Source organism: Rhododendron vialii, chromosome 13a (assembly GCF_030253575.1).
Source record: "Rhododendron vialii isolate Sample 1 chromosome 13a, ASM3025357v1".
Lineage (NCBI taxonomy): Eukaryota > Viridiplantae > Streptophyta > Magnoliopsida > Ericales > Ericaceae > Rhododendron > Rhododendron vialii.
The window spans coordinates 19,636,030-19,650,438 of record NC_080569.1 but is presented as its reverse complement, the minus strand read 5'-3'; the positions used below and the strand labels follow the sequence as shown (position 1 = coordinate 19,650,438).

The 14,409-nt window shown below is 40.1% G+C and overlaps 1 protein-coding gene and 1 non-coding gene across 5 annotated transcripts in view; one reads left to right on the top strand and one right to left on the bottom strand.

The window, feature by feature from the left end:
• The first annotated feature begins 1,396 nt into the window (after positions 1 to 1,396).
• On the top strand, positions 1,397 to 1,504 carry LOC131315453 (small nucleolar RNA snoR100). The gene has a single exon (XR_009196781.1). It is a non-coding gene; the product is annotated as a small nucleolar RNA snoR100 (small nucleolar RNA).
• Positions 1,505 to 3,852: 2,348 nt separating this feature from the next.
• The window catches only part of LOC131313334 (membrane-bound transcription factor site-2 protease homolog), a 30,530-nt gene continuing 19,973 nt past the window's right edge, over positions 3,853 to 14,409 (bottom strand). The window contains exons 9-13 of one of the 4 annotated variants that reach the window (XR_009196168.1): positions 13,852 to 14,313; positions 13,428 to 13,751; positions 5,114 to 5,271; positions 4,274 to 4,425; positions 3,853 to 4,188 (exon numbers count right to left, since the gene is read on the bottom strand). Coding sequence is in view for 3 of the 4 variants with exons in the window: in XM_058341590.1 (XP_058197573.1) it covers positions 4,407 to 4,425; positions 5,114 to 5,271; positions 13,428 to 13,751; positions 13,852 to 14,313 (963 nt within the window). In the remaining variant the exon portion in view is untranslated. Of the gene's footprint in view, positions 4,426 to 4,649; positions 4,708 to 5,113; positions 5,272 to 13,427; positions 13,752 to 13,851; positions 14,314 to 14,409 lie in introns of all 4 variants that reach the window. The other 3 variants (XM_058341591.1, XM_058341590.1, XM_058341592.1) reach the window with 3 other exon arrangements.

Genomic DNA, 14,409 nt, shown 5'->3' with positions numbered 1-14,409 from the left:
CAACATAAAATTGAACCAGAAAAAACTCCTAAAAACCTAATCTTGGCAAAACCAAAACACCGCCACCGTCATACAACAATAATCGTTGTCCAAAGCCACCACCACCAGTTGCCGCAGATCCCACCACCACCACCACTACCAGTTACCGCAGATCCCACCACCACCACCACTACCAACAGTTGTAGATTCGACCTCGGACGGCAAATATCACCACCATCAAACGCCGGCAACGCCACCAACCGCTGCAGCAAACCACCATCAGCAACCCTTCGAACAGCAACACCACCACCACCACTACCAGCAAACGCCAACAAACCTCGAACAACGCAGAGATGGACGGGGGAGAACCGGCTGCCAACAGAACTGCAGATGGGTCCAACAAGAAATGGGAAGGACCAGCCAAGAAGAGGGAGGAGAGAAAGAAGAGAGGAAAAAAGGCGGCGCGAGGGGGGGAGCCGCCTCCCCGGGAAACCCTAACTTAAGAAGTTCATTAAATAGACAGCTGAGCCGTGACTTTTGTTATTGAAAAACATCTTCTCTTTAAATGTACGCACACATGCATGTTTTGGCATATTTGAATAGTATGTTTATGCTTTTCATCCGAAATTCTACTTTGCATTTACTATTTTCTTGTACTTTAAATTTCAAGCTTTGACATCTCCTTTTTTTTTCTTTTTTCTTTTTATCCGCATTTGACATCTCCCTTAAATCAAAATTCTGTGTGCCCTGGCCTTTTTTCTAACACTGAGGCATCCTTGAATTTTTCTTGTACTTTTACACAAGGATGTGACCAGGGGGAGTCTAGTGGCGGCAGCCGCCACGACAAGAATTTTAGAAAATTCAATTATTATATGTGAAATTTTTTTTTATCCCCAACTTATATAGTCTCGCTACTGCTAGATTTTTTTCCTTATTTTTTATTATATACTCCCTCCGTCCCTTTTTAAGTGTCCTGCTTCGTAACTCCAACTTATTAAAAAGACATCATCATTACACCTTTCACATCAACTTTTTCCTCCACTTTCCCTACTTACCCATCATCATTACACTTTTACTCACTAACTTTTTAAAATAAAATCTACTTTTAGGGACAAAATAGACAATACACCAATTTTTACCCCCCCAACTTTACAAAATGGACACTTATTAAGGGACAACCCAAAATGAAATACTGGACACATAAAAAGGGACGAAGGGAGTACTTGTCATAAATCTTCTATTTTTTTTTTTTAAGAAAGGAGACCAAAAAAAGTATTCTAAAACTAAATTCAATGGGCTAAAGTGAAATAATATAAATGATGATGTATAATTAAGAAAAAAAAAACTCCACATGTAGAGTGACATTATAAATTTGGAGAGTGTTATTATCTTTGTGCATACCGATGCTCTAGACTATCAATGAAGCAAGCATGGTAATGTGCACATAAATTTAATTGGGTCTCTAGGTCTGTCCTCTCTGATGCCATTTGGTTTTGATTTAGGGGCATGGTTTCACAACAAAATAGGTATAGGGGGGCTATTGTTTAAGTGGTATTATGAGAGCAGTCACTTTGTGCATATTGTCAAAGGTTAGATCTGTCTACAATCCTCCCTGCCCATACCCCCAACGATTGAGGACTTCATGGGTTCTGTTGTTGTTATTGTTGGAGTGGCATTATCGATATCCAAAATTAAAATTAGTCTTTTTTCATACTCCATTTGCAAATGAAAAACATCATTTACTATAGTTTTTGTTATGTTATTTTAATTTTTTCTGGAACCGATGACTATTAATATTGTAATGCATCTTTTTTATTTTTTTATAGTTTACATGCCACTGTTAGGATATATAAAATCCTGGTTCCGTCCATGCTTTTACGACACACAGCCGCGCATTGTGTCCGCCGGTCACGGTTTTTAACAACTTCAATGCCCAAAGTTTTATCCTAAATGCATTTAGAGAACCACAATTATTTTCGCGCGTCTAAATTGAAACCCCCATTTTTTCCAAAACGGAAACCATAATTTGGGTTTTTTTTCTTGTTTGGGAAGATGATTTTCAATCCTAAAACTCCTTTTGTGTTTTGGTTTTTATAACAGCAAGAATCCAAAGCACACATGCAAAGTTTATACGCTGGTGGGTAAGAGTCCAAATACACACGGAAAAGCCAAGATAAGGTTACCCTAAAATTTCCAACTAGTACGACTCCTAGAACGTGGGTGCGTTTGCAGCAGCACGGATCATCTGTACCAAATACTGTATTTTCTTTCTGCTCTTGTACGTACTAGCTAGCTAGGTAAATCTTGTCACATTATTATTATTATTATTATTATTATTATTATTATTATGTCCTGAGATTATTGTTTTTATTTGGAAATTTCTTCTGGCATCCAACAAAGAGCAGAGGGAGTGCATTGAGACTACTACTCCATAAGAAAATTAACTAGTAGTACTAACTTTTTCTATATATATATATATATATATATATATATATATATATATATATATACGAATAAAGATAATCGATTACTGGGTAGACTAGTCGCTTAAGAAATTTTTCCCCGAATTGAAAATTCAGCCGGGTGTGTGAGACTTCAAACTTGACACATTTAAATTAATCTTGACCGTACGTTAATTATGAAGACGGTTGGAGGAGAAAAGCAAAAGACAACAAAATGGGTTATAGGCAGGCATAGTCGTTTTGGTAGTGAGCTTGTCGATCGGTCTAGTACTGGGGCTTGTGACAAGAGACATCATAACTGCCATGCAACCTAACTCTATCCACGTTCGAAGATCTTGGGGCCCTCTCTGCGACAATAACCATGTGAGCTGGGCCCATTTTCTGATATCCTAGCTTTCGCACTTTTCCTCTTACGTAATGTTATAGGACTACTAGGACTTAAATTATTTTACTCCTATTTCTTGTCTTGGTTATACGAATTTTCCTCTAATCCTGTATTGCCCAATGAGTAACGAAAACATTAACAGACTTTCCAAAATTTAGAAAGCTAATCTCTCAGGAGTGTTTCCATTCAGAAAAAAAAAAAAAAAAACACTAAAAATTTAACGCATTTTACTATCTCGTTTTCACTAATAAAAAAGTTTCAGCATTTTACCATTTCATTTCTACTAACAAAAAAGTTGACTCTACTCACAAACCCACCAACAACTTATTTACTACTGGAAATAACTTAACATTTTTCAACAACTTATTCACTACCAGAAACACCTAAACTTCTCAACTACAAATAATAATCTACAAATTTTTCACTACTAAAAACACTCCCTCGGTATTCAAACTTGAAGAAGACAAATTGTCTATTCAAATGATGGGATTAATAGAGTAGTTTTTTATATTAAAAATATCTTCGGTCATTATACGCTAATTCTGTTTTGTAAGAGATCTTTAACTAGTGGAGCCCAAATCAAAAGTAGAATAGCTGGTCAGAGCATCCACACTCATGAATGTCATTTTGCTATTGTCATTCTTATTTTTGGGCAATGAATAGGCATCATTTTGCCAAAAAAGTGGCAAAGGTGCTACACCCTATTTTGTTGTTTCTTTCAATCTCAAAAATTGCAATTTTGCCATATATGACAAAGGAATTCGCATTTACCAAATTTGAGAGAATTTTTAGCTTGTGGGTGTGTAGCACCCGATTTGCTATTTCTTTTGTCATTTTAGAGAAATGGCAAAGAATTCAGTGAAAAAATGGCTAGCGTGTGGATGCTCAGAGCGGTAAATTTTAAAACCTACAAATGTATTCAAAATGTCACATTTGCCTCTAAACTAGTACCCACATATTTGGCGGAGAAAACTTTGAGTGAGTTGAAGTAAGGTGATAGGGAAAAAAAAAAAAAAAGGTTCGAAATTGCTCTAATGAAATTTGAAATTGCATTTATTGAGGAACCTCAAAGGAATAGAAACAAGAAACATAGTTCTGAATTACAGCTTAATGTACGAATGTTTACTTGGATTCATTTCAGAGTACTGAATTAATCAGCTTAAGAATCCATGCACCAGTTGCACGAACATAAAGAAGCACATTTACATGGAAAGATTTGATGAAAACCAGATTAAAATGGAAACTAATAGGACCCTATTATGGCAGCAAAATTCTTCTGCACGGATTTGTTTCTCGCGGCATAGTGTTCTCTTCCAAGCCTCCGACAGATTCTCTCCCACCATCTTTCTATATCACCGAGACCTGTTGGAGCTCAGTTTGTTGACATTGTATAAATTACTGAAACTGAGAAAACAGGATAGACATCAATCTGAGAAAAAAACATCACATGTTACTTCCGCGATCTTTTGCCCCTCAAAAACATGCAAAGTCGGCCCACCCAGCCAAAGTCTTGGAAATTACTACTACATCACTAGTACTACGTATGATAGCCTCATTTCCAATCAACATCTTCCACACTTCTACGTTTCCTCTGCAAATCTGAAATCCAAACATAGCGTAAATAGAGGCAAATTTGGGAAAAATAAAAAGCAAAAGGACAAGAGACGGTAAAGAAACGAGGAGGATACAAAAGAGATTCAAAAGCATGATTGGACGCTAAAAAGTAGATATTGCATCAGATAAAACTGAAAGTAAGCAAATCAAGCATTCCCCAGCAACATATTTGGGCTGCCATGTCTTGAGGATGGTAACAGAAAACGTACAAATCTACAACCACGGTTTATGTTCTTAGTCCACTGCAAATGCCACTAACCAGTACTTTGAAACAATAGATACCAAAGCTTGAGTAATCAAAATGGACTATTTTTGTAAGCCACAAGAATATGGTCTATGTACATGCTTACTAGACAACTGAATTGCATCCTATTCCAGAAATAATCTATGAAAAATGCCATTTCAAAGTTGGGATAAAGAAATTTCAAAAAGAAAAAGAAGGTACGGATAAAACTTATGGTAAAACGACACTGCACAAGAAAGTTTAGATTTCACGCTGAACAAGAAACAGGAGATTCTCTTGTTAGGTTAATAAGAATAAAATTGCAATTTACTGAGTACAAGGACAGGTAATGTAAAAGGTGAAATATGCAAAATATAGTATTAGAGTGTGAGAAACTAATTTGGATATCGACATTAGAAACTTGGGAGAATAAAGCAACATCAAGCTTACAAAATGGTGAGAAGGAAGATCCTCAACAAGGCAAAGGTAGAAATAAGGGTCCCTGCTAAAAGACACAAGCGCAGAACTCTTCCTTTCATTCTTGGGCTCAGCACCCTCAAGTAGCATATAGTCACCTCCAAAATGGATTCACCATCAAGAAAGTACACCTACATATGTTAATTGACATGATTAGAGAAGATAACAGATATCCGAGTGTTCTACACATGCATGTGAAACATTCTAAAATCACCCACAAATAATGTTAGGAATTCTAGTCTCTCAACCAAACAGGAGAAAGACAAATGTGCTTGCCATTTTATCCACGGTGAACATGCAGCAAGGGTGATACGTTCAACCCTCAGGCTTTACAGCATTTATGTTTAATAACCTTTTAAATGTCAGACACTCAAATTTCCACCTTGTCTTAAATTAATCAGGAACACCTAACAAAAATAGATGATGAATTCAAAGCAATTGAGTGTGAGTGAAATTTCCAACAAAGTTAACAACACTCGTACAAATATGCATTATTCCAGATCAGAAATTATTAACTTCCGGTAAAATTGTACTCATATCAATAGTTATTTATTTGTTACTTCTGCACAGCCATAGATTCAAACCATTATGGTACGTTCTCACATCCTTGTCATTGCACTTCATTCCCATATATGCATCATTTTCTAGTGTAGCAGAACATAGTTATCCATGGCCGTCCTTCTGATACTAGTAAGGGTTATCATGATGCCATCAACATCGAGCATTATGCTACAGGATTGATAAACTATATCTTTACTACCTTTCCACCAATGAAAATTAGATTAGAAATTATGACTAAGAACGTTCAGTCCATCGACCGAGTCAGCTGGGGTAAACTTAAATTGGGAAGTCCAGCATGCCCCGAAGGAAGGACTTCAATCTGACCTCTAGGAAGAAGAGGTTCTCCCTTAATGTGCTCCACCATTCTGCATCTACCTGATCGGATCTCACTGGTCCATCAAATAAATGAAATAAAGTTGTTTCCCAAAGACTGTGACAAAGCAGGGTAGTATGGATCTACATCCACCCTTTCTTATCATCTGAGTAAAAGCACATACTCCTCCAAAGCATCAGGCCTTCAATCCAGATTACAAATCTGAGGTCCTTGGGATGAAAGTAGTGCAGCCTAGTGGGCCTTTTTCCTTTAGGAAGTCTTAGTATAGCAAGTCTTACTACATCCCAATTCCCAACTCTTCTTAAGTTCTATTGGAGTTAGCTGCTGAAATTTACTATTAAAATTCTTTATTTGTCTTCTTTACCAACTCAATGAAGTTAATATTTCTGTAGGTTGCTAACCTTAGCCCCGTTTTTTTTTAATTGACACAGAGAGTCCACTGATCATCTAAATACTCCCTCCGTCCCAATTTGCTCCAAAACAGTTTGTCTATTTGACTTTAGCATGAACTAAATTTCTTTTCTGCCCTTTCTTTTTTGAATTAAGTAACTTTTCAAAGAAGTTGAAGGGTAAATGTCGAAAATTGCATCTAATTAAATGTAAATGCTGTTGTTTGGAGAGGAAAAAGTGTGTAAGGTTACTTTTACCTTCACACATAATCATTTATTTATATAAGGAGATAGTTCATTACATAATGTAAATAAGCAATGTGGGACTAAACACAATATACTAGTATATGAGTATACTAGTATTCCAACACTCCCCCTCAAGCTGGGAAATAGATATCACACAAACCCAGCTTGTCACATAACATCTCCAACCGGGGTTTAAACAATGACTTGGTGAATATGTCGGCCAATTGAGCACTTGTAGACACGAAAGGAGTTGCTATAACACCACCAGTCAACTTCTCTCGCACCAGATGACAATCAACTTCGATATGCTTAGTCCGGTCATGAAATACAGGGTTGGATGCAATATGAATTGCTGCTTGGTTATCACAATACAAATTCATAGGCAATTGCACATGGAATCCTATCTCCTCAAGAAAAGATCGCACCCACACAATCTCACATGTGGTGTGAGCCATGGCTCTATATTCTGCCTCTGCACTAGACCGTGCAACCACGGTCTGTTTCTTACTCTTCTAATTAACAAGATTGCCACCAAGAAAAACACAATATCCAGTGGTTGACCTCCTGTCAGACGGGCCTCCTGCCCAATCAGAATCAGTGAAGGCCTCAATACGCAAATGACCATTAGCTCTATAAAATAGACCACGTCCAGGATGAGACTTGAGATACTTGACAATTCTAAGAACAGCCTCCCAATGTGGCACATGAGGAGCAAACATAAACTGACTCACGATACTCACTGCAAATGAAATATCAAGACGTGTAATAGTGAGATAATTCAGTTTACCAACCAAACGGCGATATTGATCAGGACTAGACATTGCCTCCCCCTGATCAATGCATAGTTTGACATTAGGATCCATAGGGGTATCGACAGGTTTCGTCCCCAACAAACCAGTCTCATCTAAGATATCCAACACATATTTCCTTTGTGATAAACTAATACCATCTTTAGATCGTGCCACCTCGATACCTAAAAAGTATCGCAATCTACCCAAGTCTTTAGTATGAAATTGACTCTGCAGAAAGACCTTCAACGCATCAATACCTCTCTGGTCATCACCCGTAATAATAATATCATCGACATACACAATCAATAACACTTTGCCTCGAGGAGATGTGAGAGAGAAAACAGAATGATCAGACTGACATCGATGCATACCAAATTTCAAAACTGCATCACTGAACTTTCCAAACCAGGCCCTGGGAGACTGTTTAAGCCCATAAAGAGCTTTACGAAGACGACATACCTGAGAACGCTCCCCCTGAGCAACAAACCCAGGTGGTTACTCCATATAAACCTCCTCAAGAAGATCGCCATGTAAAAAAGCATTCTTGACATCCAATTGAAATAAGGGCCAGCCAAGGTTGGCTGCAAGAGAAATAAGGAGACGGACAGAACCAAGCTTTGCAACCGGGGAAAAGGTTTCAGCATAGTCAACACCATAAGTCTGGGTGTAGCCTTTAGCAACAAGGCGAGCTTTGTAACGCTCAACAGACCCATCAGGATGATATTTCACAGTGAATACCCAGCGGCACCCCACAGTGGATTTGCCAAAGGGTAGAGGAACCAACTCCCAAGTCCCATTATCATGGAGTGCAGAGATCTCTTCCTCCATAGCTATCCGCCACTTAGAAATAGACAAGGCCTCCTAAACAGTTTTAGGAACAAAGACAGAGGAAACAGAGGCAGTAAAAGCACGAAGGGTGGGGGACAGATGATCATAAGATACAAATTTGGCAATAGGATGAGAGATAGTACAAGTGCGAATACCTTTACGAAGAGCAATGGGAGGAGAAGGTGGAGCAATAGGGGCCAAAGGAGGTGGACGCGGATCTCGCAACGGAGGAGAAGACTCAGCGGTAGGCGGAGGGGGTGGTGGTGCAGCTTTGGCACGGCGAACATATACCTGCATCGGGGGGTGCTGCTTTTGAGGTTGCCCAGAAGGAACCAAAATATGCATATACTCAGACGGATCCGCATGAGGCAAAGACGGAAAATAGGGTATCAACTCATGAAACGTAACATCAGCACAAACAAACTCGCGATGCAGAGTGGGAGAATAACACTTATAACCTTTTTGAGTCCTAGAGTACCCAAGGAATACACACTTAATAGAGCGAGGATCAAGTTTATCGCGGCCGGGATCCAGGGCATGAACATAACACGTGCACCCAAAAATTTTAAGAGGTAAAGAATATAAAGAACAACTAGGGTGCAAAATACTATAGGGAATCTGGCCCCCAAGAACGCGGGAGGGCATGCGATACACAAGGTAGCCGGTAGTAAGGACGGCGTCGCCCCAAAAGGATTTGGGAACCGTTCGCTGGATTAAAAGAGCTCGGGCAACCTCTGTCAAATGGCGTATCTTGCGTTCGGCAACCCCATTTTGTTGGGGAGTGCGAGAACACGAAGATTGATGAAGAATACCATGCTCATCAAAAAAGGCAGACAAAACATTATAGAAATATTCACCAGCATTATCCGAACGAAAGATACGAAGAGAAACATCAAATTGAGTCTTTATTTCCATATAAAAAGATTTGAAAATTGAGTACAAGTCTGACCGGTTTTTCATGAGATAAACATAAGTAAGCCTAGAATAGTCATCCACAAAAATAACAAAATACTGAAAACCACCATGTGATGAAACACGCACTGGACCCCAAATATCGGAGTGAACTAAATGAAAAGGACGAGACACTCGACTCTCTACTCTAGGCAGAAAAGAAACACGACGGTGTTTACTGAACTCACAGACTTCACATGGCAAAGACTGAAGACCATGACACGACGGAACTAACTGCTGGAGAGTCTGAAGGGAGGGATGACCAAGGCGGCAATGATGTTCATAAGGAGATACGGAAGCCTGAAAAGCAACAGAGGCAGGAGGTGCGCGTTCGCCAGTGTCAAAATAGTATAGACCACCACGCTCAACACCGCCACCAATCTTCTTCCCCGTCTGGAGATCCTGAAATACACAATAACCAGGAAAAAAGGTAACCGAACAATTTAAGGATTGGGTAAGTTTACTAACAGACATAAGACTATGAGGAAAACGAGGAACATGTAAAACAGAGTCTAATGTAAGAGAAGAATGTAAGATAACAGAACCCAAACCAGCAATGTCAGAAGAGGAACCGTCAGCCAAGGCAACACTAGAAGACTTCACAAGAGGACGAGATGGAGTGACCTGTCATATGATCGGTAGCTCCAGAATCAATAACCCACGGAGTATTAGAGGCCAGGCCAGCAAAGGTGGAGCCTTTCTGAGCGAACGTAGCAGTGGAAGAGGAGGGCACATAAGGGGACGGCTGGGAAATCAGGCGATGATACTCATCCTCTGGAATAGTAACAACTCGTGGAATGGAGCTGGGCACAGAAATAGAACCATCATCCTCAGAAAAAGTAACCTGATGAGCAGATGGGCGGCCATGAAGAATCCAACAAAAATCAACTATATGATTAGTACCATGGCAATAGGTGCAGGAACGAGACCCACGAGCACGACTAAAATCACGACCACGACCACCACTACCAGAATCACGACCACCAACAGACTGCATCGGACCGCTGCTACCAGAATCACGACCATATCCACGGCCAGTAGGACCACGACTGCCTCCCCCACGGTCAAAACCACGAGAAGAAGTACCACCACGAGGAATCGTGGTAACCAAAGCTGAGCGGGCAGCAGGGGTCAAATCAACACTGGAGTCAGGAACAGAGGCCTGACGGACACGACTGAACACCTCACTGAGAGAAGGTAAATCTCTACCACCCAAAAGATTGGACCGGATAGAATCATATGCTGGCGAAGGTAAACCAAACAGAAAACGAGCTACCTGCAAGCGCTCACGCTGACGCTCCATAACTTGAATGTCTGAAGAAATAGGCTCACAAGTGTTGAGCTCCTCACACACACCACAGAACTTGGCATAATACTCTTCCAATGATAAGTTGCCAAGGTCAAGAGAAAAGAACTGTTGATGAAGAGCATAAGTCTGGCGGAGATTATCAGCCCCAAAAAACATCTCCTTAACCTTCATCCATACTTTTTTTCGCAGTAGATAAGAAAACCAGAGTATTCTTAATATTTTCCTCCATACTATTCCAAAGCTCAACACGAATCTTAGCATCTGCAGAAACCCAAGCACCATATGATGCGGCAGTCGCCGCGGGAGGATCATCAGTAAGATAATGATAGTCGGACTCCCCGACATAATAGACTTCAACAGCCTTAGCCCAAACAGCATAATTTCGACCATTCAATAAGATAGAGGTAATGGACAACCTGTCACGAGACCGGGAAGAATGACTAACAGCGGAAGTCACAGTACTAGAACTAGAAACAGAGGCAGTGCCAGCGCTCATTGCAAATATACCAACCAGAAACTATGCCAATAACACAGAGGCAGCCACAATCATCAACAAACCGCGATCACCAGCAAACAAGAGCAGTAAAATAACAAGACCAAGAAGAAACGAGAAGTCCAAAATAGCCAGACATAAAGTAGGGCAGCCAAATAAGCCCACAAATAAGAACAGAACAAAATACCAACGGCAAACTCATACCAAAGTGTCAGAAGCAAGCGACAGAAGCATAAAGAGACAGAGATCAGCAATTAGAAGAGGCGCCGGAGGTCGGTGACGACGAAAGAGAGGTTGCCGAGGGATGGGCAGGGGCCGACGGGGGCTGGGGAGAGCCGACGAGGGCAGGGTGAAGGCCAAAGGCGGCTGTCGGGATGAGAAAAAGTGTATAGGGTGTTCTGATCGAAAATGGCAAGATCGAACAGATGCCGCAATGAACAGTACCCGATGAACAGTGTCGCGTGAACAGTACCCGATGAACAGTCGCGTGAACAGTGCTGCGATGAACAGTGTCGTTTTAGGGTTTTTTTTTTTTTTTTTTTTGGCGTCAAGATGATAGCGGAGGGCTGATGGTGGCTGGTGGGTAGTGGGTGGCTGTCGTAGTCGGCCGATGGTGGCTGCTATAGTAGGTTTAGGGTTTCAAAGGTGGCTGCTATAGTAGGTTTAGAGTTTCTAGGGTTTCAAAGGTGGCTGCTATAGTAGGTTTAGGGTTTCAAAGGTGGTTTAAGATTGGGATTGAGAACCCGCTTTGATACCATGTTGTTTGGAGAGGAAAAAGTGTGTAAGGTTACTTTTACCTTCACACATAATCATTTATTTATATAAGGAGATAGTTCATTACATAATGTAAATAAGCAATGTGGGACTAAACACAATATACTAGTATATGAGTATACTAGTATTCCAACAAATGCGTTCCCTTTAAAAGTTGAACTTTCAAAAATGAACAAACACATTGAAGTGGGGGGAGTAAGTTCTTCGTAGATTCCTACTTTTATTTTTGGTTTTTGACAAGCTAAGCCCTAATGCTAGGACAGTAGCTTTGAGTAGCTCCTCTAGTCATTGTGGTATGAGTTTGCAATAGTAAGACAATGATTGATGTGGTCCATGTGCTACAATTGGCAATGTGTTAATAATCAGCTATGGGCAGAATTGTTTCCATGGACAGCATATAGGGTTGTACTCTTTTGCATGTTCGAGTAAGGAATATAAATTCCATCAATTTTTAGCCCTTTTCCCAAACTCAACATATCAGTATGAAGACCATTACCATATGTTAGTCCCCATTGATCGAGGGAGCAAAAACTGTGAACGGGAAAGAAAAAAAGCTATGCAGGGTCATTAAGAACCTAAGCAAAACAAAAAAAATCATATACCTAATGTGTCAACAACAATCAGGTACTGCTCCAAACTAGGTCTAACCCCCTAGAGAAGTAGAGATCAAGCTATCCAAAGTGGAAATGAACCAACTCTCCAGCCAACACAAAAGATCCCCAGTAACACGAAAACAAAAGACCCGCTTCCCATATGATGTGCAGGTTTGAAACCAACTCCTTTCTCCTCTTCCCACTCTCCTCTGAAAGACCCAAGACATTCCAAACGTAAAAAGGCTCATTGCCACCCAACAAATAACAACGGGAAATGGCTAAGTTCACAAGCCCCAGAAAAGAGACATACAATATGCACCCAGATTTTTTCAGGCACTTGGGTCCATGAACAACTTCAGGTCATAACCAAGACAACTTTATGTCACAACAAGAAACAACAAAGCCACAAACAAAGGTTGCTTTGGTCCATATCCAAAACACCAGAAAGTCACAGTCCACTTTCATTTAACCCCCACTTCACATCATAAGACTCATAACCAACCCCATTTTTCGGTTTTGGAGACCTCTACTGGTCATAACTGGTGCATAATTTCAATGAGTGTGTACCATAGAACTGGCCAATAATAATAGATGAGGGCCATTTTCCTCGTCTATCTTACACATGCAACACAAATTAACCATATTATGGCATCTCAAAGATTGTGCACAGGAAGATCTTCCCAGCGCCTGCAAGTTTTGTAAAGTTTTTCTACATTCGAGAGAGAAAATTCTTCTAAAGTTTCTCGAACCTATAAGCCCGCAAGGCTAAAATGTTAACAATGAAGTGGGCAGGAAAATTCTTGAGAATCCTAACACAAATTTCTAACAAACAAATTCAATATAAGACATAGGTTGCCTAAGTTCTTCCACTTATCCGAAAGGGAGTTCAAATTCTATGTCACACTACAAGCATGATTCTCATGCATGATGCTGGACATACACATTGATGCGGAAAACTTAACCAGACTATTAGAAATGCATTATACTATAACAACAAAACAAGGGCATGAAGACGCACCGGCAGGCTGTTGAGAAGAGCTAAAGCAAGAGAGACATGAAACGTGCACGCGAAAATCTTTTCCAGAACATTTGGAAGATATGCAACAAAAGAAAATAACCAACGAGGACGATAGGCAGTTAACCGAATTGAAAGAGCCATGGAGAGGACATCTCCAACGAAAACAAAAGTTCCACCACAACCCTTTTCTTCAAAGTTTGGACTCTTTACACCCGCAAATGAATTTCTTGCAAGTTTCCAGCATTGCGAAGAATAAGGTCTTAAATATGTAATCTCAACCCATATTAAACCAGGTATCTGAACTGGAATTAAGCAGGTATCGTCCTGTCAATCATTACCAGTGTCATAAGTTGCAAAATAGATTCTCACAATCATGTTTCATGCAGGAAAGACATTTATTTATTATGAACAGCAGAATTTGTACCTCAGAACATGGACAACTGCTTCTATTGCTTGCAGATTTAACCCATCCATCACCACATTTTCTAAGCTTGACAATATCCTTGGCAATCAAGCAATGCATACCCTCTCTGCTATTTTGATATTTATCCGCAATGCTACCATCATCAAGCATACTTGAATTAGAGCATGAAAGAGTTGTGAATGCAGTGAACTCATTAGGACAAGTAGACTGGTCATCTGTCAATAGAACGTCTGTGCTTGCTTCCATTAAAGAACTTGGGACACAATACCCTTTGTTACCATTGGCCATCGTGAAGTGAAAACTATTGGAAAAGTTTGAGTTTCTAAGTGTTTGCTCATGTATATGAGCAGCCACCTCCATCCACTCTTGTGGATTATGAATGGTTATGCCATCCATTGACATGACCAAATCACCAGAAGACAAAAAACCAGAGAGAGGCGACGAAGAAGGAACATCCAGAACCTATTACAACAAAATGATAATAGTGCAGTACTTAGTGCACAGAACACAACAATAACCTCCAAAGTCTTTAATACAAGCACACAGTCATGCTACGTA